The sequence below is a fragment of the Sander vitreus genome, chromosome 6 (genome assembly GCF_031162955.1).
Source record: "Sander vitreus isolate 19-12246 chromosome 6, sanVit1, whole genome shotgun sequence".
In the NCBI taxonomy this organism is placed as follows: domain Eukaryota; kingdom Metazoa; phylum Chordata; class Actinopteri; order Perciformes; family Percidae; genus Sander; species Sander vitreus.
In genome coordinates, this window is record NC_135860.1 from 22,561,219 (window position 1) to 22,583,214 (window position 21,996).

Here is a 21,996-nt window from a genome sequence, read left to right on the forward strand (position 1 = left end):
TCTGTGTTAACAAGCCTAAGTACAAGAAAAAATGTCATGCAAATGCACTCTAATGTTGTTTTTATGTCGCCACACTTATGAAACAGACCAGCGAGCACTGATTATTCTCCGGCTTTAAGGAATGGAAACCTAGTGGGATGCACTCCATGAAAGCTGGAACTATGATGAATACACTTGCTTTGTTTCAGGGAGCATGGAACAAATGAGATGGAAATGAGCTTAACAAATACAAAGGATAGGAAACACAAGCATCTGTTGTTGATGTACAACATGTTAAATGAGGACATTTCTTTATGCTTAAAGGATGAATGCCATAATAAAACTATTTTTTCTCTATTAACCTTAGGCTCTTGGTAAATCTGAAACATATTTGGCATAATAACTCATGGCGACTTTGTTGTGATGCCAATAGTCTTGGCCAGTTTAAAATGGGGTTGCTATCTATGTGTTTATGTTGCTTCTACAGTAACCTAATCCTGTTTTTGTATCTCTGTGTTTTCAACCAGCAGACTGTCGGTGTGAGCAGCCAAAATGGGTGTTATCAAGTATCAGTGCTGTTTTTACTGCTACAATCACGCAGCAGACAGAGTAGAGATGGAGTAAATAAGAATGCCCTTTATAGAGAAGAAAGAAGAGATCAGGCGAGGAAGCACTAAAGTAAGTGTACAATAAAAGGGAAAGAAAGACATTAAGATATTACAGACATTAAGTGAGGGAGTCAGGCACATACTGAGAAAACGCTCTGTAACATGTGAGTCTGCTGCTGTGTTGCCAAAGACAGGCTCTATTTTTAGGGGAGGAATGTACACAGAGGCCTCGTGGAGGAGATCATAACAAACAAACAGTACGCAGCACACTCTTACAAAGAGACAGCCCCCTTTGAGTCACTCACACAGCATCAACACGAGAGCAAAGAGGAAGAAAGTACAGGAAAATCAAAAATCAAGGCATCCGATTATCTGCTGAGATCTTGCTTCGAAAACAGAGCGGGACCTGAGAATACATTTAAAGAGAGAGAGACGAGAAACAGGTAAATGATGTATTCCAGTAAGGCTTCATGAGCTGCCAGGATGCTATAATGTTGGCATGGATTTAAATACATTAGATGTAAATATTAAACAAAAGCTTTTTTATACTTAGTTAAGTGTGTACAATGATCTGTTCAAGTTGACATTTTGTATTATGTTGCTTTAAATGTAGACTAATACATTTATTTGTTATTTTACAAATTTATCTGATGCATGCAATGGTAAAGCTGCAGTAAAATGTATCCAGTTTTAAAGCCAAAATGAAAACCAATTTGTGAGGCTCCACATAAAATACCATCATCTAACAGAAGCAGTATTTTTTCCATGAGAATGACTCCAGCAGCAGAAATAGTTGTGCAGGTGTTTCTGGAGTAATCTTCTTAGACACCTAGTCTCCAAAGTAATCAGACAGGCTTCTGTAGGCTCTATTTGGAAAATGTCTGAGTGCAGCAGCGCTGAATTGGGTCCATGTGCATGAAGGCAATGATCTAAAGCCATATGATGAAGTTTCTGTTATAGTTGAACAGGTTTCAAATTACTTGCAATCTGTAAACTAGACATTAAGCAGTGGTTTGGGGGAAATCTTAACAATATATAGCTATATTTGAATACATGATACAGGACTTTATTAAATCTAATTCCACTAGCCTGGTTGTGTGGTAATGAGTTTGTTTCACTACCCTTATGATCTTTGTAAATTCTGTGGCTTTTAATCAGTATGGACAGTAATTAATTCTAAGATGTCTTACGAGCAAATTTTTCTCAAAATCTTTTTATTGCTGCACTAAAATCTGTACTAAAACTAAATTGTAATCCAGTTTTGATGAAGTCTACGCCGCATTTAAGTAGAGCTACTGATCACTCATATTATGGTTGATAATGGTTCTTTCACAGCAAGCCCTCAAATGGCTACTTAGGGAGCGACCATATAGCAAAAATGCTTGAGTTTGTGAGAGTATGTGACTGCTTATACAAGTTGATGGAGGAGGTTTGAGCTTCAATTAAAACTTTTTTAAATAAGCCTTCAAACCAACCGAGTTAATAATAACTTGGTCTCTCTCCTCAGCATGGACCGACCAGTCAAGGTCTTCCACTACAAAGACCAGGAGCAGTCGTCCAACCTGCTCCTGCAGCTCAACAGACTGAGACAGGAGAACATCCTGACTGATGTGTCACTGTGTTCAGGGATCAACACAGAAATCCCATGCCATCGCAACGTCTTGATCTCCAGCAGCCCCTACTTCAGAGCCATGTTCTGCAACAACTTCATAGAGAGACAGCAGACCAAGATCACCTTGAAAGGCGTCCCATCGGCCATTCTGAGCAGCATCATTGACTATGTTTACACAGGACTCATCAGTATCAGCATGGAGATTGTGCTGCCTCTGATGCAGGCGGCTTCCATGTTGCAATATGGCCGCCTTTTTGAGGCCTGCTCAAGCTTCCTTCAGGAGCAACTGAGCCCTGACAACTGTTTGAGCATGATAAGACTCTCCGAGATCGTGGCTTGTAACAGTTTGAGAGACAAAGCAAAGGAGTTGGCCGTGAAGAGCTTCTCCGATGTGTCTGCATCTGAGGATCTGTGTGAGCTCTCCTTACCAGAGCTCATGGGATACCTGGAGGATGATGGTCTTTGCGCGGAGGAGGAGCAGGTCTTTGAGACACTTGTTGCTTGGATCCACCATGATCCTCTATCAAGGCGTGGCGCCATCAGTGACCTTTTTAAGAAAGTTCGCCTACGTCACATCCATCCCACCTACCTCTTCCAATTCATAGCCAATGATCCGCTGATCCAGTCCTCCCCGCTCTGCACCGAGCTCATAGAATCTGTGAGACGTCTGATGTTTTCCGGCAGCACAAAATGCAATGGTGACTCAGCAGTTGGCTTCAAATCCCTCTGGGTGGCACCGAGGCGCTACTCCTACCACGACATGTTGGTGGTTGTGGGAGGGAGGAAGAACAACGAGCAGACCTCGAGGGAGGCCCTCTTCTTTGATGAGAAGATCGATAAATGGCAGTGGCTCGCCAAGCTGCCCATTCGTCTGTACAAAGCCTCCTACGTCGCCCTTCACAGTGTCCTGTATGTTATCGGAGGCCTGACCGCAAACACAAAGTGCAGCCAAGTCAGAACGACTGTCTACACACTCTCCCTCAAGACCAACCAGTGGCGGATGGCAGAGCCGATGCTGGAGCCACGCTTTGCCCACCAGAGTGTCTCATATCTCCACTTCATCTTTGTCCTGGGGGGCCTGGGGCCTGACAAACGACTGACAGGCAGCGTGGAGAGGTAAGGTGCACCATAATTATCCTCAATCAAAAACTTCTGTTGGTAACAGCCTACAACACATACAGCATACAAACGTGGCAAATAATAACACATCTGGCAATAATGCTATCAGGTACAACAGTATGTTCAACCAATGGGAGACGATGGCGCCCATGCCTGAGGCTGTGTTGCACCCTGCAGTGGCTGCTACTAACCAAAGGATATATGTGTTTGGAGGAGCGGATGCCATGCAGAACCCAGTCAGAATAATACAGGTACGACACAATGTTTTTTAATCACTAAGTCACGGTTTACATTTTGATTAGTCTGCGGCCCTATTCATTCACCCATCTATCCATTCTCATTTATTTACTCATGAAGCATCTATTTCCCTTCACCCCTGCTCTCCCCCCCCCCTCCCTCCTGTAGGTGTATCACATTGCCAGGAACATGTGGTCTAAGATGGAGAACAGAACAGTGAAGAATGTGTCTGCTCCTGCGGCCATTGTGGATGACAAAATCTACATCATTGGAGGTAGATACTAGCGGTGATAAGGGCTAATAAATGTATACACATTGCACCTTTGATTCAACTAAGAGAAGAAGGAAAAAAATTTAACCTTATTCATTTTGCTATAATTCATTACTATCGATTTATGTCTTGATGAATCAGATTGTAGAGTTACATCATGGCATTCTGCTTGAGCCACACGTGCTGCTTTCTCAAATGAACGTCTCTCCTGTCACAGGGTACACCAGGAGAATGATCGCATACGACACCAAAGCTAACCGGTTCGTCAAGTGTGCCAACCTGAAGGAGAGGAGGATGCACCACTCTGCCACCGTTCTCAACGACAAAGTCTACGTCACTGGCGGACGTCACATCAACGGCCACGACGTCATCGAGGACTCAGACAATTTTGAGTGCTATGACCCGAAGACAGACACTTGGACATCTAAGGGGTCTCTGCCGTATAAACTGTTTGACCATGGCTCGCTGACTCTGACGTATTTCTCAAACAGACACGGACAAAATCAAAGCTCTGATTCATATTCTAATGCTATTATTTGAAACCAGTTTATTTATAACTGACGATGTAGAAAAAAGGACTAATTTCAGAGGATTTCATGTTGTAGCAGATCTGCACTATTTCCATTTTAATGAGTAATGGACTTATTTAAAAGTCCCTGACACATTAAATCAAGCATACCTCAAGAAATCAAAATATATATATATATTGTATGATTTGTTAAATGCGTAAGTCATTTTTATACCTGGAAATGTACTTTTATATGTATAACATTTATATGTTTTATATTCTTTACTTAACTAAACCTATGAAAACAAGCTATCCTGCTCCACATCCCCTTCTCAATCTGTCTGACTTCACAAAGGGTGAAAGTGCTATTTTCGGCCTGCTTTAAATCATGAGATTTTACTTGTCATGTTTAAATCCCGGGGCTGTGTGCTGTTTGGTACAAGTCAAAGCTGTGCTCAGCTGTTAGGTCTGAACCTGCTGCTGTGTCTAGTGAATGTTTGGGTCAATATCTGTTGCTTCAATGCAAAATGATGAAAATATTATGAGACATCAAATATCCAAATATTTCATGCAGTATTGAAATCAAAATAGAAGCAATGAACATGTGTTTAAAATGTAGCTTTAGACTAAATTTAAATAAAAACTTTGGTAGTGTTTTTAGGTTTTGTATTTTTCCACTGCTGTGGACCCATTACCCTATGTAATATATTGCACAACATAGTTCTGCATTATCAGCATATACCGTATATCTACTGATACATCTACTGTATGCTGAAATAATACCTGACTTTGCTTTATGAATCTGTGGCTAAAGGAAAAGTCTCAAATTCTTTCAAATTTACAGGGTACAAGGTACAATTTTACCCTTTTTTTTTCTTATGTTTTTGTACTGTTTTTTCTGGTTTTGTTTACTGATTTTTCACAATAAAAAATCCAATCCATATATGAGGCCTCTCTCCATCTGTCAGTGCAGCATGTCTTCACAGTGTTTAGTCAGTTGACAGTGAATGCAATCTGAGCGTCTGTGCGTCCGGTATGTGTCATCATGTGTCCGCTCACACTCCTGTCCACACAGGCCTTTAACATGCCCAGGCAGGTTCCTGACATCCACACACAGGATATTATAGAAAATGTATAATTTTACAAAGAACAGCTTTAAAAATTATCCAGTGGGGAACAGGATGAAATGGCTTTGCTCTACCTGTTGCAGGTGGAATTAAAGCCAGGGGTGCATCAAGGGGTCTCAGCTGGCTAACATGGATTTGTATGTTTCTGCTCATGCAGAAAACACATGAGCTATGTCCCAATTCAGGGGCTGCAGCCTTCGGGACTGCATTTGTAGACTGATTGCGTCACACCGGCGCAACAAAGGCTGTCCCATTTAATTTCATTTCGAAGGCTCATTCAAATGCGGCCTCCTTGAAAATGGGAAACATTAAAGCCAGATTTTGTTGCCTGTTTAGCCAGCAAGACAGAATAACAATAAAACTACTAAAGTGTTCGTCGGACCACAATTTAGAGGGCTGGAATTGTTAATATATATTGCTGCAAACAATTCAGATCTTTAGTAAAGTAAGAATCAGCAACATTACATTATATTAATTTCATTCATCAATTACTTTTAGAGACCAATGTCAGCTGTTTTGTGTGGAGTAAACATAATGTGACCAGGCGATATAACACAGGACTCTCTGTGTGCATTTCGTTAAAACTAGAAGTCACTGGGTCGGATGTTTCAGTTGCTCACTGCCAGTAAATAGAATCCAGGGGACAGTGGGTGGAGCAGCTGAGAAGAGGTGGGGGACTGGAAAAACTATAGGTGATCTGATGTTATTTAGAGAAACAAACAAGAGGGTGAATGTTACACCACGTGAGGCACGTGGTCCTGCTGGTTGCCACGCAAGCTGGCAGATGTGAGAGACGACTTAGAGAGAGAGAGAGACTGATGAGCGGGGTTTCACAACAGAGAATCTGAGCGTGTGATGAAACTCATCCAGGAGGAGCAGCAACAGGTGTGCGTGTAACTATGTTTATATGGGAGAGTGTGTGTGTGTTTGTGATTACGTTTTTTGGAGGGTAAGGACAGCTGTCTCATCTAGTCACAACATCACAACAAAAACAGGGATCATGGACAGAGGAGAGAGAGGCAGTGGGATGATTCACTACTAACCTTTAAAATCGTTTATCGTCTAATTTGCTACTTAAAACTAAACACAAAGTACAGTTGAGGCTGATGGGAAGTCAGGGGATAACCAGTGAAGAAGTATTCAGATCCTTTACTTATGTAAAGTGTTAAACCACACTGTAAAAATACTGTTACAAGTAAAAGTCCTGCATTGAAAATGTTACTTAAGTAAAAGTATGTAAGTATCATCAGGAAAATGTACTGAAAGTATTAAAAGTAAAAATACTCAATGCAGAAAAATCCTCACATTTTAGAAACTGGTTCGATCAAAACAGTTCTGTCAATCAGTCAAAAAGTGTTTAATCGGCTAATCATTTCAGCTGGACTTGTATAATTGTATATATTGTTGGGTAGTTTAATTTATAATAAAACATCGTATTTTATACACGTGTTATAGGGCTGAACCATTAATTGTTTTCAAATCGAAATTGAGATTTGAAATAATGCGACTAGGTAATCGTGAAGACCGTGATAATCGAATGTGCAATACTTAGTTTGGTGTAACATTTGGTTGAACATTTTAACATTTATTTCTCTTTTTATTATTATATTTATGTATGTTTTTTTTCATAAGATAAATGCTGGAATAATGTTACATATCACTTACTGCTGGAAATTCATATCTATGTTCCACGCATAAAGATATAGAGCAGTTTTGATGGTGTCTCATGTTATAATGTTCCATGACATGTTTTATTTGTTACACAGACAATATTGAACTTTAGCTAAAAAAATCTCAAACTGAATCCGAATCGCAATATCTGGCAAAAATGTTTCCTTAAATTGTTTAGCCCTAATGTGTCATGTGTAATGTATTAACTCATTTTACAGTCTATGGTTATGTGTGCAAACATCTTAATTTGTAAAGTAACTAGTAATTAAAGCAGTCAGATTATTGATAAAGAAAATCCCTCTGAAATGTAATGGAGTAGAAGTAGAAAGTGGCATGAAAAGAAAAGACTCAAGTAAAGTACAAGTACCTCAAATTTGTACTTAAGTACAGTACTTAAGTAAATGTACGTAGTTACATTCCACCACTGGGGAACATAAATATCTATACAAACTGTTGTGGCAATCAATTAAGTAGATGCTTTAAGATATTTCAATAAGTAAAAACGTTTGACCTGCTGGTCGTGCTAGGTAGAAAGTCAGGGGATCAGCAAAGTCAGTAGGGTCCATCCCTAGGGGACAATGAATATCTGTACAAACTTTCATGGCAATCCATCTTACAGATGTTGATATATTGCAGCCTGGAGCAAAGTGGTGAACAAACAAACCAGCATTGCTATCTACAGAGCCCAACAAGTCCCCCAAACCATATAACGATATAGGTTGTTAATTCCTAACCTCTAATACGACCCATTGGAGCGTTTCATAAATTAGAGCCCCTAGCGGTGGCAGGAAACACGACGGTGCGCAATCACAGAAGGATTGTGTCATGTGGATGCGCCGAAAGTTTTGTTATCATAACTTAGAATTTCTCATGGGGGAGACAGGAACTACGTACTATATCTTTAAACTAGTGTTGACGAACTGACCGAAGAGCCGGTTAATTAACCCGACTCATGTCACTGAACCGGGAGAATCGAGTGCCATACGTCAATGAACCGACTCACTCCTGTTTTTTTCTTTTACCTCATTCGTGCCGTTGTGTGTAGCTGGTATTCTTCTGCTACTGTGTGTGTAGTAATCTAGCTCATTAGCGCCTCCACTGGAGTAGTGGTGGTAGACTCGTGAAATGAGCTACCTAGACCACGCACCAGGCTACTGAACGAGACCGAATGTAACCGTGCAACCGGCCGCTCGAGTCTATCAAGCGGTGTCTTGGTTCTCGGCAAGTTTGAGTTATTAACCAAGCCTCGTTTCTGGTGCATCTTAGATGATTGTGTTCATGGCAATTCACACATTATCGATGGAGAAGTACGTCACATACAAATAAGCGTCATGTTATCTTGGTAGTTATGTTAAGTTAAATGTTAGGGAAGTGAATGTTGCTACATGGTAGGTAGGCTGTCACGAGGAGACCGCGCATCAGGCTACTGAACGAGACCGTAAGGACCGTAACCGAGGGTACTGCATGAGTCTATATTCAAACGGGTGTCTAGGTTCTCGGCAAGTTTGAGTTATCAACCGATCCCAGAAGCCTTTATTTCTCGTGCATCTTAGATGATTGTGTACATAGAAATTCATAGGCTACATTATCGATGGATATCACATACAAATACACGTCACGTTATCTTGGTAGTTATGTTAAGTTAAATGTTTGTTACATGGTAGGTAGGCTGTCACGAGGAGACCGTGCGCCAGGCTACTGAACGAGACCGTAACCGTGCCTAGTGCATGAGTCTATGTAATCAAACGGGTGTCTAGGTTCTCGGCAAGTTTGAGTTATCAACCGATCCCAGAAGCCTTTATGTCTCGTGCATTTTAGAATTGTGTTCATGGAAATTCATAGGCTACATTACCAAGGGGAAAGTATGATATCACATACAAATACACGTAATGTTATCTTGGTAGTTATGTTAAGTTAAATGTTAGAAGTGAATGTTGCTACGTGGTAGTTAGACTGTCACGAGGAGACCGCGCACCAGGCTACCCAATGTAACCGTGGCCAGTGTGTGAGGCTAGTGTCGGTCAGTATGAGTGTATAGTATGTCGAGACCGAATGTAACCGCAACCGCTCGAGTCTAATGTAATCAAGCGGTGTCTTGGTTCCTGGCGGGGGAAGTAAACGCGCAATCACCCCACTGAACACTTCCTCACTGCCCAGAGACCATCAGTCCCCACCCGGGTCTCGGTCATGGTGCAACAATAAATGTAGATAAACATGAACACTAAATCAATAGTTAGTTATCTCTGCTTAATAAGATCTGTGCACTGCATACTTAATCTGATTATTACAAACCACTAATGTGATTTAGTAATGAATATGGTTTTAACAAAACATAAAAGAATAAGTAGTGACCACTAAAAAGTTTAATTACAACTAAATCTGGGTTTACAGTGTAGGAAACAAAACTACTTAGTTAAGTTTAGAATAAGATTGTTGTTTGGGTTAAATCAGTACATTTGTTATGCATCTTCTGGTTATGCAGGTAATGCAAAATGTGATGTAGTTCTGTCTGTTACGTGAAGTTAGAAAAAAAACGCCATTTACTTTTAATTTCAAACAGGAAACAGAGCCCGGTCTCGTGAAATCCTGTGTTTGTTTGACCTATCCAGCAACCTAACCTAACTCCTTACGCGAAAGCGCTCCCGTCATAATTACTATGGCTTCCTAACATTAATATGACCATATTGCTGATTGTATAGACGATTTATGAAGTTTTTCTGAAGTTTCACAGAGCCACATCACTAACACTAAACCAAGCACATCTCTGATTCAACATTGTTTGTGATTCACTGAAAAAACTAAACTGATACTCTTTTCAGCAGTAGGTCATAGCTTCCTTCTCAGTTAGTCAGCCACCAACTGACCAAACACTTGCAGGGACTTTCCATGTTATCCTGGAGTTTGGAGTCTAGAAATAGACATAATTAAACTTCAGGGACTCACAACACCATACACATTACTGTATACCCCCTGCAGTTCACACTATAATAACTTGAATAGTCTCAAAGTTCCACTTTCTACACACACCACTGGGCTTTGTGTGGTTATACGCATGGGGAACTGTTGAACTATTTCAGCGTGGCTCACTTCTGCAGTGTCTGTAATTGTAATCAGTACATATTCTCATGTGACGTCTTGTTGACAGATTTTAAAATGCAGAGTGTGTGCAGAGCTTTGACCTCTTGCATATATCAGGGTGTTACATCAAAACGCCAGACACACAGCCCCAGATGCACCTGCTTCAAAAACTTCAGCAACACATGATCTGTAATGAACAGTGCAGTAATGTTTGAAATTAATTCAATGTTTTCAATAACACTGAGATTGAAATGCACTTTTGCTGAGGGAGAACCACTTCCCATACTTGTTCATTCTTTGTGAATGTCACAATAAGGCAACTAATTAAACAGAAGAACAGAAGGAATCAACAAAGCCATTGTCAAAAATAAGTTCACTTTATAACACAAAATGATAGTTTGTAACCACAACTGAAGAGCCTGCATTGCGTAAACCAGACCGGTAACAAGCCTGGTCATGCTATACACACACGATGTGTCCAACACAAGCACTGAATGAGCCGAAATACTGGCCTGTTGGTTCTTGGAAGAAGTGCACGTTTGTTGTGCACCATGTGATGCTGCTGACATGTTTCCCAGATCGTAACCGCTTATATTTCCAGAATTTGTCATGAATTATGAGGACCCACAAGGTAAGAGACAGGTGAGACATTAACAGCACTTCCTCAATTGATGCCTTCGCTATCATCCTTACTGTATGCTGATAAAAAAAATCCAATACACAACACTTTGGTCTTTCCCAAAAGCCTCACAGATGAGTGTGCAAACATGTCTTGTGTTTAATTAAGCTGATAAGAGTTGACCCAGTGGCCTGGACAGACTTAGTTACACATTGTCTTTGATGACATCATCCAAAATAAACATAATACCCTGATTCAGTCTTCACAGATCAGTTGGTGCTGTTTTGGGATAATTGAAATACAATGGTACACACACACACGCACGCACGCACGCACGCACACACACACACACACACACACACACACAATCCACAATGCAACATGATACTCTGGAGGACAACTTGATCTATTTATAATACCAGGAGTGACTAAGAATCAGGGGACTTTGTAGCTACGTTACTGTGAGGCTGAATGTTTCCTTTATATTTACAATAACATAAAGCCAGTACTGAAAAGCCTGGGCAAAACACTTCCTGAACGGTAATTACTTTTATCAGCACCAATGCATTAGCCATTAAAAACTGTAGTGCTACTATTGTTATAGTCCAGAGGTTTTCAAACTGTGGGTTCCTGAATGGGGTCTGTAACAAAGTCAGAAGCAGGCTGCAGTTTGGTTTCACTATTATATCACATACTTGGATGAAGAGTTTGATGTAAGCAAATAAGCAATACCACAATGTAAAAATACTTTAAGGTTCTGCATAGACAATTCTACCTCTGTAAAAGGACACAGTATTACAGGGGCTCTCGTTAGTTTTGTTGTGGGACAGGTTAGAAGACAGGGCCTTTAATATAGCCCATAATTATGTATCATATTTTATAAGTTGGTTATATGTTTTGGCCAATGTCTCTACAACTACAAAAGACTCAAAACAACTACAAAAAGGCTTAAAACAACTACAAAGAGACTTAGAAGAACAACGACAGAGCGACACAAAATTAGTAGAGACGTGAAACAACTACACAGAGTCTGATAATCGGTCCCTGACTTGTTAAATACATGTAGTGAAGTAAAAAGCACAACATTTCTCTCTGAAATGTGGCGGAGTTGAAGTACAAAGTATCAAAAATTGGTAACACTCAAGTAAATGTATGTATTTTCAAAGTAAGTACAGTATTTGTTAATGTAGCCTAGCTACTTTCGACCCTACAGCAGAGGTTAACCTGCATAATAGTCTCCCAAGCCGTTTCACATTTAATAAATGCTTTCCTATGGGATTCATCTTATTAAAATCCTTACAAATTAGTTGCCTTGGTGTCCCGTGTCTCTACCTTTCCATGACATGACACAGTTTTGTTACCTCTGCTGTTCTCGCCAAGAGATTTTGCAACGCTCAAGTTGATAAACAAAGCCACGTGTTGCAGGGAAGTTTCCAAAGAGGGCGGAGCTCATGTATTTCCGGGTTCTGAGTTGAGGATATAAGACGAGCTGCGCAATGACAACATTAGACCAGAAATACGTCCCGAACACATCGCTTTCAAGAAGGGATACACATTAACTCAAACAGGGACTGTTTCCTGATATTATTTTAGATTTATTTTAACTCGACGTCATCGAACCAGGATGCCTTTCCTCGGACAGGACTGGAGGTCGCCGGGTCAGAGTTGGGTTAAAACCGAGGAGGGGTGGAAAAAGACAACAGCAGACGAGAAAAACAACAATGTCTCCGTGGAGAGGTTGGTCCTGAAAACAAGTCCTGAGAAACGTCGCTGTCTGCATCACAACAGTTTGCGCAACTCTTAAATGCGCCATCACTAGTAGTGAGACGAAGATGGGGGAGAGGGGAGGGAGGGGGGGGGGAGATACTTTAAAGAAAGTCCAAGCAGCATTATGAACAAAGGCAGAGTGGTAGACACACAGTAGGCCTTCATGTGTTTTTTTTTGTTGTTGTTGTTTTTTTTCTGAGACCATATGTTCCTTTTCCAGGCTAATCACTGAGCTATTAATACGCTCACAACAAGTGAGGGGATTAACAAACGTCTGTTGAGTCTGTCCACTTTCCAAAATGCCCACACTAACACGAAAAGCTTTCCTTTAACACAGCCTATGGTTACAGTTAAAACACATATATGTATATTAACAAAGGCAGTATGTATTTGACAGCTTGTTTTGGTGTTGTGATGAGTATGCTCTCTGTCCTGAAAAAGAAACCGTTGAAAAAGCATCAAAAATACCAAATATAATTGTAAAGTGGTGGCTTAATGAAATATGTGTGGTGTTTTTCCAGCTTCTGCAAAGCCGAGAAGGAGGAGCGTTTCAACAAGGAGAACCTGCTGCTCTCTCTTAGCTTCGACATGTCTGCCAAGAAGAGGAAAAAAGACCAAATGAACAACAACACCAAGGTCCCCTGTGAGTCACAATGAAAGAGCCACACAGTGCAAAGGATACTATTTTTTTGTAATTTAATATGTGGGGTTACAATTCGCATAATAATATCCCAAAGTTAGCTTCCAGACCAAAACATTAACAGGAGAGGGTTGGGAGGATGTTATGCAGTTTTCATGAGGGGAACACTTCCCTGATAATACTGTTTCTGATTAATTTTCCATCATTTATAAACTATTTCAATAACTATACTGACTTTGAAATTGCATCTTATTGGTGCTGTGTGTGTGGTGTGTGTGTGTGTGTGTGCGTGCGCGCGCATTTGTCAGAATGCTTCTAAGCTGCTTAATGAGGGCAGGCCACTAATATAAACATTCTGCTTTCTCACAGATTTCCACAGGGAAAACTGGATTTATGTTCATAAAGGAAGCACCAAGGAGGTAACAAACCAAGTCATTCAGTTTCTCATCATATCAACATTGCTAATGTAAACATGCTGAAAAAAAACCCTGTACTCCTGGCAAGGATCTCAATCCAATACCCTGATAATTGAATTTTCCCAGCGCCACGGATATTGTACACTGGGAGAGGCCTTCAACCGCTTGGATTTCTGTAGTGCCATCAAGGACACGAGGAGATTTAATTATGTCGTCAGAGTGAGTCCTCCTCTTTTTCTTCCAGTTTCTTCTGTCCCTTGTGATTCTCTTCCTCTGTGGTTGTTAATAGGTAATGTTTTGTCAGTGGCAGAGAAGAGGTTAAGGTTAAGCGGGGGGTGTATGCTTCTGCCTGGCTCTTATCAATGCTCTGCAGACAGGGCTCTCTCAATGGTGACGATACCAACCCAGGGAATGTATGTGTGTCTTTTGTGGTAGGGTAAAAGTGTGACATAGCATGACATTTAGCTGTAAAGCCATTTGGCATCCCTAAATTGAATCAACCCAACGCTTTATTTAAAAATCAATTCCTGTTTGCTAACCAGTGCTGTTTATTCACTTCAAGCATTTTATATGACTCTGAATTCTAAGTGTACATCTGATGCACTATCATTATCAATAATGTAATTGCATTATGGGATATCAATAGCGAATCCCTTAGTTGAATTTGGAGCTTTTCCCCTCCATGTCAAAGTGTCATCACACTTAACCAAACACCAGCTCTCCCACATGTGCTCCCATGTGAGCTGAATGCATGGGGTGTTCTCCTGTGCCGGTGTGGGGGGGGGTGACAGCTGTGCGGTGAGGTGCGACCACCCGACAGGGGTTTATGAAACCAGACCTGGTAGTTGCCAGAGGATTCAGACCCATATATATATATATATATATATATATATATATATATATATATATATATATATATATATATATATATATATATATATATATATATATATATATAATATACTACTTATATTTAAATATCACTTACTTGTCTCTGCCAGACTCGGGCATCCTCCTTTTGTGTTAATCCTCTTTTATGTCTCTCTCTTTACCTAACCTATGCCTCAATTTTCTGTTGAGCTTTCTCTTTCCTATTTAAGTGCCTGCCTAATGAATGTGATGGGATGTACCAATTGCTGCTTGACCAGGATGAGACGTACCAATTTTCCATTTTGGCCAAACAGTAACCTTGCAGAGGATTATGTTTTATGACTTTTTTATTTTTATCTACAGTCATAAACACAAGTATAGGGTAGAGATATCAGAATATAAAATAATCCATCGTTCCACAAGTGATCTAAATTTCTAATCTCTTTACACAGAACTTTCAACAGAAAGTTTGACATATGAAGTTTTGGATTGACCTTTTAGTGCAGGTTTCAGCTAACAAGTGCAGTGTGGTAAGCCCCAAAAACAATATCGCTGTGTAACACTAGCGTCTAGTCTGGACACGGTGTCCTAGGTCACTGCTCTTCACTGGTTGTGTCTGATGGCATTTGCGGGTTCATTTAACTCCGTCTCAGTTACAGGGATCGGGTTCTTCCACAAAGAGACAACAAGAGGTCCTTCTCCTCAAAGCAGACCAATGGAGGCTGTTTCAAGGAGACAGAAACCTTAAAATGAACGTGTTTTAGCAGAGCCATTATAAAATAACAAGAAGATGCCATGCTTCTGATACTGTTGGGTGTGTTTGTGGAAAACTATTGAGCCACACGCCAAACTGTGAAGTGCAGTTTAGCAAACAGTAGGAGCTAAAAGTAGATATGGAAACGCACATTGTTCTGCACGGCTGCTCTACAAAGAGAGGAACACTTGATGAGCTGCTAAAAGAAGAGAGGCATGGGATTAGGTTTTAGGAATGGAGCTGGGAAAAAAATGGAAAAGGGGAGCCAGGAGGAAGCAAAGAAGCTTAAAATTGGTAAAAACACAGGCACGAAGGGTGAGGATGTAGAAGAAGTAATTTAGTTTAAAGTTGGGTACTATTAAAGATTTTTTTTGGGCTTTTCTGCCTTTAATTTTTGACAGGACAGCAAGGTTAGAAAGGGAGGAAGACATGCAGGAAATCGTCACAGGTTCGGATTCAAACCCTGGACCTCTGCGTCGAGGCATAAACCTCTCAGTATATGTGCGCCTGCTCTACCACTGAGCCAACCCAGCCACATAAAGTTGGGTACTATTAAGACCCCCAAACCCCTTTTCATTTAGGATTTGGCTGAATACTTACTTTGAGTAGGCCCAATTTGTATGAAGATGCAGGTTTGTAATGAACCTGCATCTTTCGTTAACCAGTTTTGAGCTTAGATTTTATGCAATGAGGAACGTTTGTGCTGTCTTCTTTTTATGCCTTCCATAACTTACTATAGCGAGTATCCCGTCAAGCTCCCAACAATATGGAATGATGACAAAGGTCATATGCTCTGCTCAGAATTGAGCAAGGGGGAACTTAAGTTTCTCCATGATGTCACAGACATGCCACCTTGGAACCCACTGTTTGTCCGCTAGCCAACGGCAACAACTACACACACACACACACACACACACACACACACACACACACACACACACACACAAGCATGCATGCATGGACGCACAAGTGCAGACACACTGTCAAATGATTCAGCTAATTCACATGACAGGAGGGTCAGGTGTCAAATGATTATACGCTTGTTTACAGAGGCTGATGTTGTTGACAGCACGGGCTGTTGTCCAACACAGCTTTCTAGTAGCTTCTTTCCCAAAAGAGACTCCGATCAAGAGCAATCAGAGCCAAACATGCTGTTCTATGGTTGTTGGATCCAGCTTCAGTTGAGAGGAATGACCAGTCGGAGCGGCTCCAAATTTGTTCTGGACAGCATTTATTGTTCGGATTGCAAGTGCCTTTTCTAAGAATGCAGCATAACAAACCTAAAGTAATGAGACAGTGGAACAGGGAGTCTGAGCAGCTGACAGGATGAAATTTATGTTGCGTTTCTTTCTTTCTTTCTTTCTCTGCTCTAGCTTCTGGAGCTTATCGCCAAGTCCCAGCTCCCCTCGCTCAGTGGAGTGGCGCAGAAAAACTACATGAATATTCTGGAGAGAGTGGTACAGAAAGGTGAGCCCTGTTGCTCTTCTCCCATTCTTTTAAATTCATACTCAACTAGTTTGCCTCTCAGTTTCTCTCCTTTTGGTCCACGGGTTGATTTTCTGCTTCACACGCATACGTACATCTTCCATGCACAACAATACACAAACGCACAAATGGCCCCTCATTCAGTCTATTTAATTTTCTTCATTGTTGGATCAAATGTTAAGAAAGACTCCTCATCTGTCTAATAGACGAATGAGGCCTTCCTGCTCCGTTTGCAGTAATAGGTGAGGAAATGAGCCCTAACGACCTGTAAAGAAGACCGAGGAGTGAATTTAGTGCTTTAATGGCACAGTGAAAAACACTGACAGTCACCAGACGCCTCAGCAAGCCTCAGTGTAAACTAAATGTTCCCTCTGCTAAACAGAGATTCAGGTTGTTTAGGTGGCGTTCTGAAACCTGTTGGCCAAATATTATAAACGTCACAGGAGAAGAGTACAGCCACTCCAAAACATTTGCTTTAGTAATGTGCTTTTCGATGACTCACAATACATATTTCACTTTTAGCGGTTTGCATGGTAGCTGCTAATCTCTCTGTAATACCCAGGCTTTAAAACCTCACTTATAAGTCACGATTGGAGTAATACATTGAGGTAAATGAATATCTTCTGATTTCCTCCTCAGTTCTGGATGACCAGCAGAACGTTCGCCCCATCAAAGAGCTGCTGCAGATGCTCTATGTCTCCCTGTGTGGTCTGGTTCAGGACATGGGCAAGTCTGTCCTGGTGGGGAACATCAACACCTGGCTGCACCGCATGGAGAACATCCTGCAGTGGCAGCAGCAGCTAGACAACATCCAGATCAACAGGGTAAGCATGCCCAAAATACAGGGCTAGGAGCCTGATTCACCAAAGTTCTCTTATGATTAGGGCTGCACAATTAATTGTAATTTTATCGCAATATGGACTAGTGCAATATCCAAATCGCAAGTGGCGCAACTATTGTTAAAGGCAAAATATGCGTCAAACCATTCTTAATTAGAACGGTGCTGCAGAGACGTCCCGGCTTACAAATGCTGTCCTACAGACTAAAGACAAAATCTTTGTTTGGTACAGATCCTCGCAAAAATCACACATATTTTTGAATGAAATAGAAAATAATGACACAAAAATGATCATTCCCTCCAATATCGCAAATCTTATTACAATCGCAATATCAGTCAAAATAATCGCAATTAGATATTTTCCTCATATCGTGCATCTCTACTTATGATGGACAATTTAGAGAATTCAAGAAGGGCCTAAATGCAAATGTCCATTACTGTATATTCACAACTTTCCTTATGCCTCCTGTTTTCTTCAGCCCACATCTACAGGCATGACTCTGACCGACCTGCCTGTCAGTCTCCAGTTGAACATCATGCAGCGTCTGACGGATGGCAGGGACCTGGTCAGCCTGGGCCAGGTGTGCCCCGAGCTGGGGGCCCTCACTGAGGACCGGCTGCTGTGGAAGAGACTCTGCCAGTACCACTTCACAGACAGACAGGCATGTAGAAATGAAATAAATGCGTATAGAATGAGAATGATGCACTCTTCCTTGCCCTTACACACATTTGCATACATGGCAGGTTGCCAGTGTTCCTCGTTGTCCTCACAATAACAAGGTTACATACTTGAGACCCTAAAAAATAAGACGACAGAGCTGTCTTTTCGACATCCACATCATTAAAATCACTCTACGAGGAGTTCAAGCATCTCGGATAAACGAGACTTGCCACTGGAAAATAGGAGGCCTTAGTGTGCATACTGACAACCTAGCGAGTAACCTAGCACCATGCTCAAAAGCATGCACTTGATAAGCGATAAGTTCTCAGGCGTTAAAAGTAGGTTACAGTGAAGCTTTCCTACAGGTTAGAGTGCTTTGTCCTTTGTGTCTATCTATTAATGTTCCATCTTTTACGCTGTGTGTAGTAGTGAATAGGGATACAAAAGAAATTCTCAAGAACGTTGACATTAAAGTAGATATTTCAAAGTATTTTTTCTCTCCTTGGGCCCTGTCTTAAAGTCTGTTTACCTCTTCTTTAGATCCGGAAGCGCCTGATGGTGTCAGACAAAGGGCAGCTGGAGTGGAAGAAGATGTACTTTAAGCTGAGTCGCTGCTATCCTCACAGAGAGCAATACAGTGACACCCTGCACTTCTGCACACACTGCCACATCCTTTTCTGGAAGGTAGTATTTTTTTTTTTTTGTCTTCTTCCTTTTGTGCACTTGATCAAAGTGGATAAGAAACTCAAATGTCACTGTTAATAAAGCAAAAACAGAAAATAAACCATTTAATATTGATAGTTGTGTGTCTTTGTTTCTTTTCCCAGGACACAAACCATCCCTGCACAGCCAACAACCCAGACAGTTGCACCATGTCCCTCTACCCTCAAGACTTTATTAACCTTTTCAACTTCTGATTCCCCCCCCCCCCAAATCCAGATGAACTGACTGTACATACTGTAAATAGAAATGTACAATATTGTTTTTGTTTAATGGCACAATCAATTCCTGGATGTTTTTAGTTGAGGTGTGACTGAAGGGGGTTCAGGCAGTGGGACATTATGCAATCGAGTTTCTTTGAAAGGGTAAGGAGACCTCTGGGAGAGTTCAGTTGAAAGCAAGTGAATGTGACAGAGAGGAAAAGAGATGTAGCAGCCAGTCGGCCTGTGGGTGAAGGAGCTTCGGATAAAGGGAACACTCAGCTGTCAGTTTTGGTCTTAGTTCAGTTTTTTTTGGAAGTACACCTCCAAAGTAAACAGTAAACCTGTTGACCTCAGATGTGTGCACTTGTTTTTCCAAATTTGGAGAATTTGCTTATTTTATTTTTGGTTTTCAACCCTTTTTTTTTTTTTTTTTTAATTCAAACCTGTTTGAAATTGTGATTTGTTATTTATATTACAAAGCCTGCTCACATGGGGGAGGTGCCATGTGTTGATGTTCAGATGCAATAATATCCTGTGCACTGGGACGGAGAGATGTAAATCTTGAGTTGCTGCAGAGATATTGAATGTAAGCAAGGGAGTCGAAATTGAGTGAGGATTCTATATGTTGACACACCACAGTGTGTTTTCTATTTTCTTCGTTTTTCACTTTTATAAAGATTTGATATGACTTTTTTTTATTTTTTATTGTGTGTTGTTTTCTGCTGTGGCTGCTATAGCAACAGCACAGGAGTGCAGTATTACCAAAGATTGTAATCAAAGTCAGTATAAAGATGGCATGTGCCTTATCACGAAACTTGAAACCGATACAGCTAAATCCTTGTTTGCAATGTTTTCAGATCCTGATGCTGTTTTTATCATCAACAAATGTCTCATTTACAGAAGAGTGGTATTTAAGATCTGATGCTCTGATACCAAAGTTGACTGTCTTGGTGAAACACCTTGTTTTCTTTCTGTAGCCTCCTGCATGATGATTTTTTTTTATAAACACCCAGCTGATTGTGTTTACTTATTTATTAATTGAGATTCTGGCAAGGAATGGAAATATTTGTATAAAGGTGCAATTTGACCTAGACTTTCCTCTATTACTGCTCAGACAGTGAGGAATGATGTACATGCTATGCAATGCATTCTGTTTATGTTCTGTTGAATAAATAAAAGAAAATAATCTTACCTCCATCTGTTTTACGTAGTCATCACATCTTAAGCAAACACTGAAGCATTATGTAGGACAATTGGTGGTGAGTAAGAAGCCAGGCTTTGGCTGATGGCAAAATTGTGCTCTCTATTGGACAAATGATGAACTGCAAGATAGTGGTTAAAAAAACCCAGAAATCTTGGTATGGGTACTGTTTGTACTCAGGACATCCTTACAACAACTATCTGTATGAGTGATGATGTTTTCTCTGCCTCAGAGTTTCCGTCTTGTCTCATTCTCGTCATACCTGAGTGCTTCTTTCTGGAGCAGAGAAGTGGGACAGTGCTTAGATGATGAAACATTAAGCTGAGGCTCTAATAAAAAACAAATGGCTTTCCCCCACCACTCGTAATCACTATCTTCAAATACAAGTGGACCTCTCCAGTGTCCAATAATAACTCTGGGGCATTAGTGTTAATTAGGCAGCAGTATAATAACACTAGGTTGCTAAACAATGAACTGTTTGATCAACAACACTATGTTCTAGGCCGTTTGCAGATTATCTGTATCGGTGTTTTATTTGCCTGATAACCGATGAAGTTAATTAGTTAAAAAGTGTGCTACTTTGGCTCTGCTACAGCTCTGTCTCTGTCCCTCTACTTCGGTTTCACTTACCACTGAGTCTGACTTAATGTCCCGCCCACAACACTATCGGACTATCTTTTACTGGGTATTATGTCGAAAGTTTCTCATTTATTAAATAATTGCTTAAAGCATCTAAACAAAGTTTTATGTTGGAGGTTGTAACATTCTAAAATCTTAATTTTGACTTAAAGATTTTCATTTTCACTGTAAATGCATATCGGTTCCAAATATCGGTTAAGGCTTTCATTAACTACTAATAATCTGTATCAGTATCGGCCTTGAAAAAGCAGCATCGGTCGATCTCTACTATGTTCAAGCTTCAGAAAGTCATTTTCTCAAACAAATCTTTTAATTTTCAATAGGAGAACAGTTGAAGTTAAAACAAAATGTAAAAAGCAAATGAAATGCATGTCATTCAGACAATATAAACAATGTAATAATTGACTGCTTGTTACACAATGTTTTTTTTTATAAATAATATTTCTACAAATATGTAAATATTATTCATTTTAACAAAGAAATATGATTTAGCACATATGTCATTGTAATTATGTGCATCTTCCTCTGCACACAGTAGCGCCCTGCTCCTCAGGGTGTGTAGGTAGCTTTTACAGAGAAGTTCAACATTTGGTAGCATCGTGTGCGTGATTTGCAAAGGCATGAATGATACAGCTGCCAAAGCAATAATACACAGGCATCATTTAAGGCCATTAAAAAAAAGGAATCCTGCCCACAGAGAGATTCAATCTATCTTTTTACTATACTGGTCACAAAAGCTAAACATGCATCTTCCTCTTTAACCCTCTGAGGTCTAAAGGCATTTTCACATATCTTCTTAAGTTGACCTTTTTAGGGTATTTGCAGATACCTGATCCCCATGTGTTTCATATCAAAATGTTCAGAACAAACTCAGCTTTCCGTATAGTGATGCCCACATTTTTTCTAGAGCAATGTGTATAGAGATAATTTGGCGCTAAAGCTGGAACGTTGATGTTGGCTTTTTGAAAGTCCT

General features: G+C 40.5%; 2 protein-coding genes across 2 annotated transcripts; both read left to right on the forward strand.

Annotated features, from left to right (window-relative positions):
* The first annotated feature begins 767 nt into the window (after positions 1-767).
* Positions 768-5,312, forward strand: LOC144519037 (kelch-like protein 38). Its single transcript, XM_078251919.1, has 5 exons — positions 768-1,030; positions 2,095-3,315; positions 3,428-3,569; positions 3,724-3,829; positions 4,044-5,312. Exons 2-5 carry the CDS (start codon positions 2,096-2,098, stop codon positions 4,364-4,366), a joined length of 1,791 nt encoding a protein of 596 aa, XP_078108045.1. The 5' UTR covers positions 768-1,030; position 2,095; the 3' UTR covers positions 4,367-5,312.
* Positions 5,313-12,291: 6,979 nt separating this feature from the next.
* fbxo32 (F-box protein 32) lies at positions 12,292-20,374 on the forward strand. Its single transcript, XM_078253459.1, has 9 exons — positions 12,292-12,566; positions 13,118-13,239; positions 13,606-13,655; positions 13,779-13,871; positions 16,650-16,743; positions 17,401-17,585; positions 18,079-18,261; positions 18,801-18,944; positions 19,088-20,374. The coding sequence occupies exons 1-9, from the start codon at positions 12,454-12,456 to the stop codon at positions 19,175-19,177; spliced, it is 1,074 nt and encodes a 357-aa protein (XP_078109585.1). The 5' UTR covers positions 12,292-12,453; the 3' UTR covers positions 19,178-20,374.
* Positions 20,375-21,996: the final 1,622 nt, after the last annotated feature.

Coding starts and splice junctions, on each gene's coding strand:
- LOC144519037 (XM_078251919.1), top strand. CDS start 2,096: ATGGACCGACCAGTCAAGGTCTTCCACTACAAAGACCAGGAGCAGTCG. Junction 3,316..3,427: donor CTGACAGGCAGCGTGGAGAG/GTAAGGTGCACC, acceptor TAATGCTATCAG/GTACAACAGTATGTTCAACC. Junction 3,570..3,723: donor ACCCAGTCAGAATAATACAG/GTACGACACAAT, acceptor TCCCTCCTGTAG/GTGTATCACATTGCCAGGAA.
- fbxo32 (XM_078253459.1), top strand. CDS start 12,454: ATGCCTTTCCTCGGACAGGACTGGAGGTCGCCGGGTCAGAGTTGGGTT. Junction 12,567..13,117: donor AACAATGTCTCCGTGGAGAG/GTTGGTCCTGAA, acceptor GTGTTTTTCCAG/CTTCTGCAAAGCCGAGAAGG. Junction 13,656..13,778: donor ATAAAGGAAGCACCAAGGAG/GTAACAAACCAA, acceptor GAATTTTCCCAG/CGCCACGGATATTGTACACT.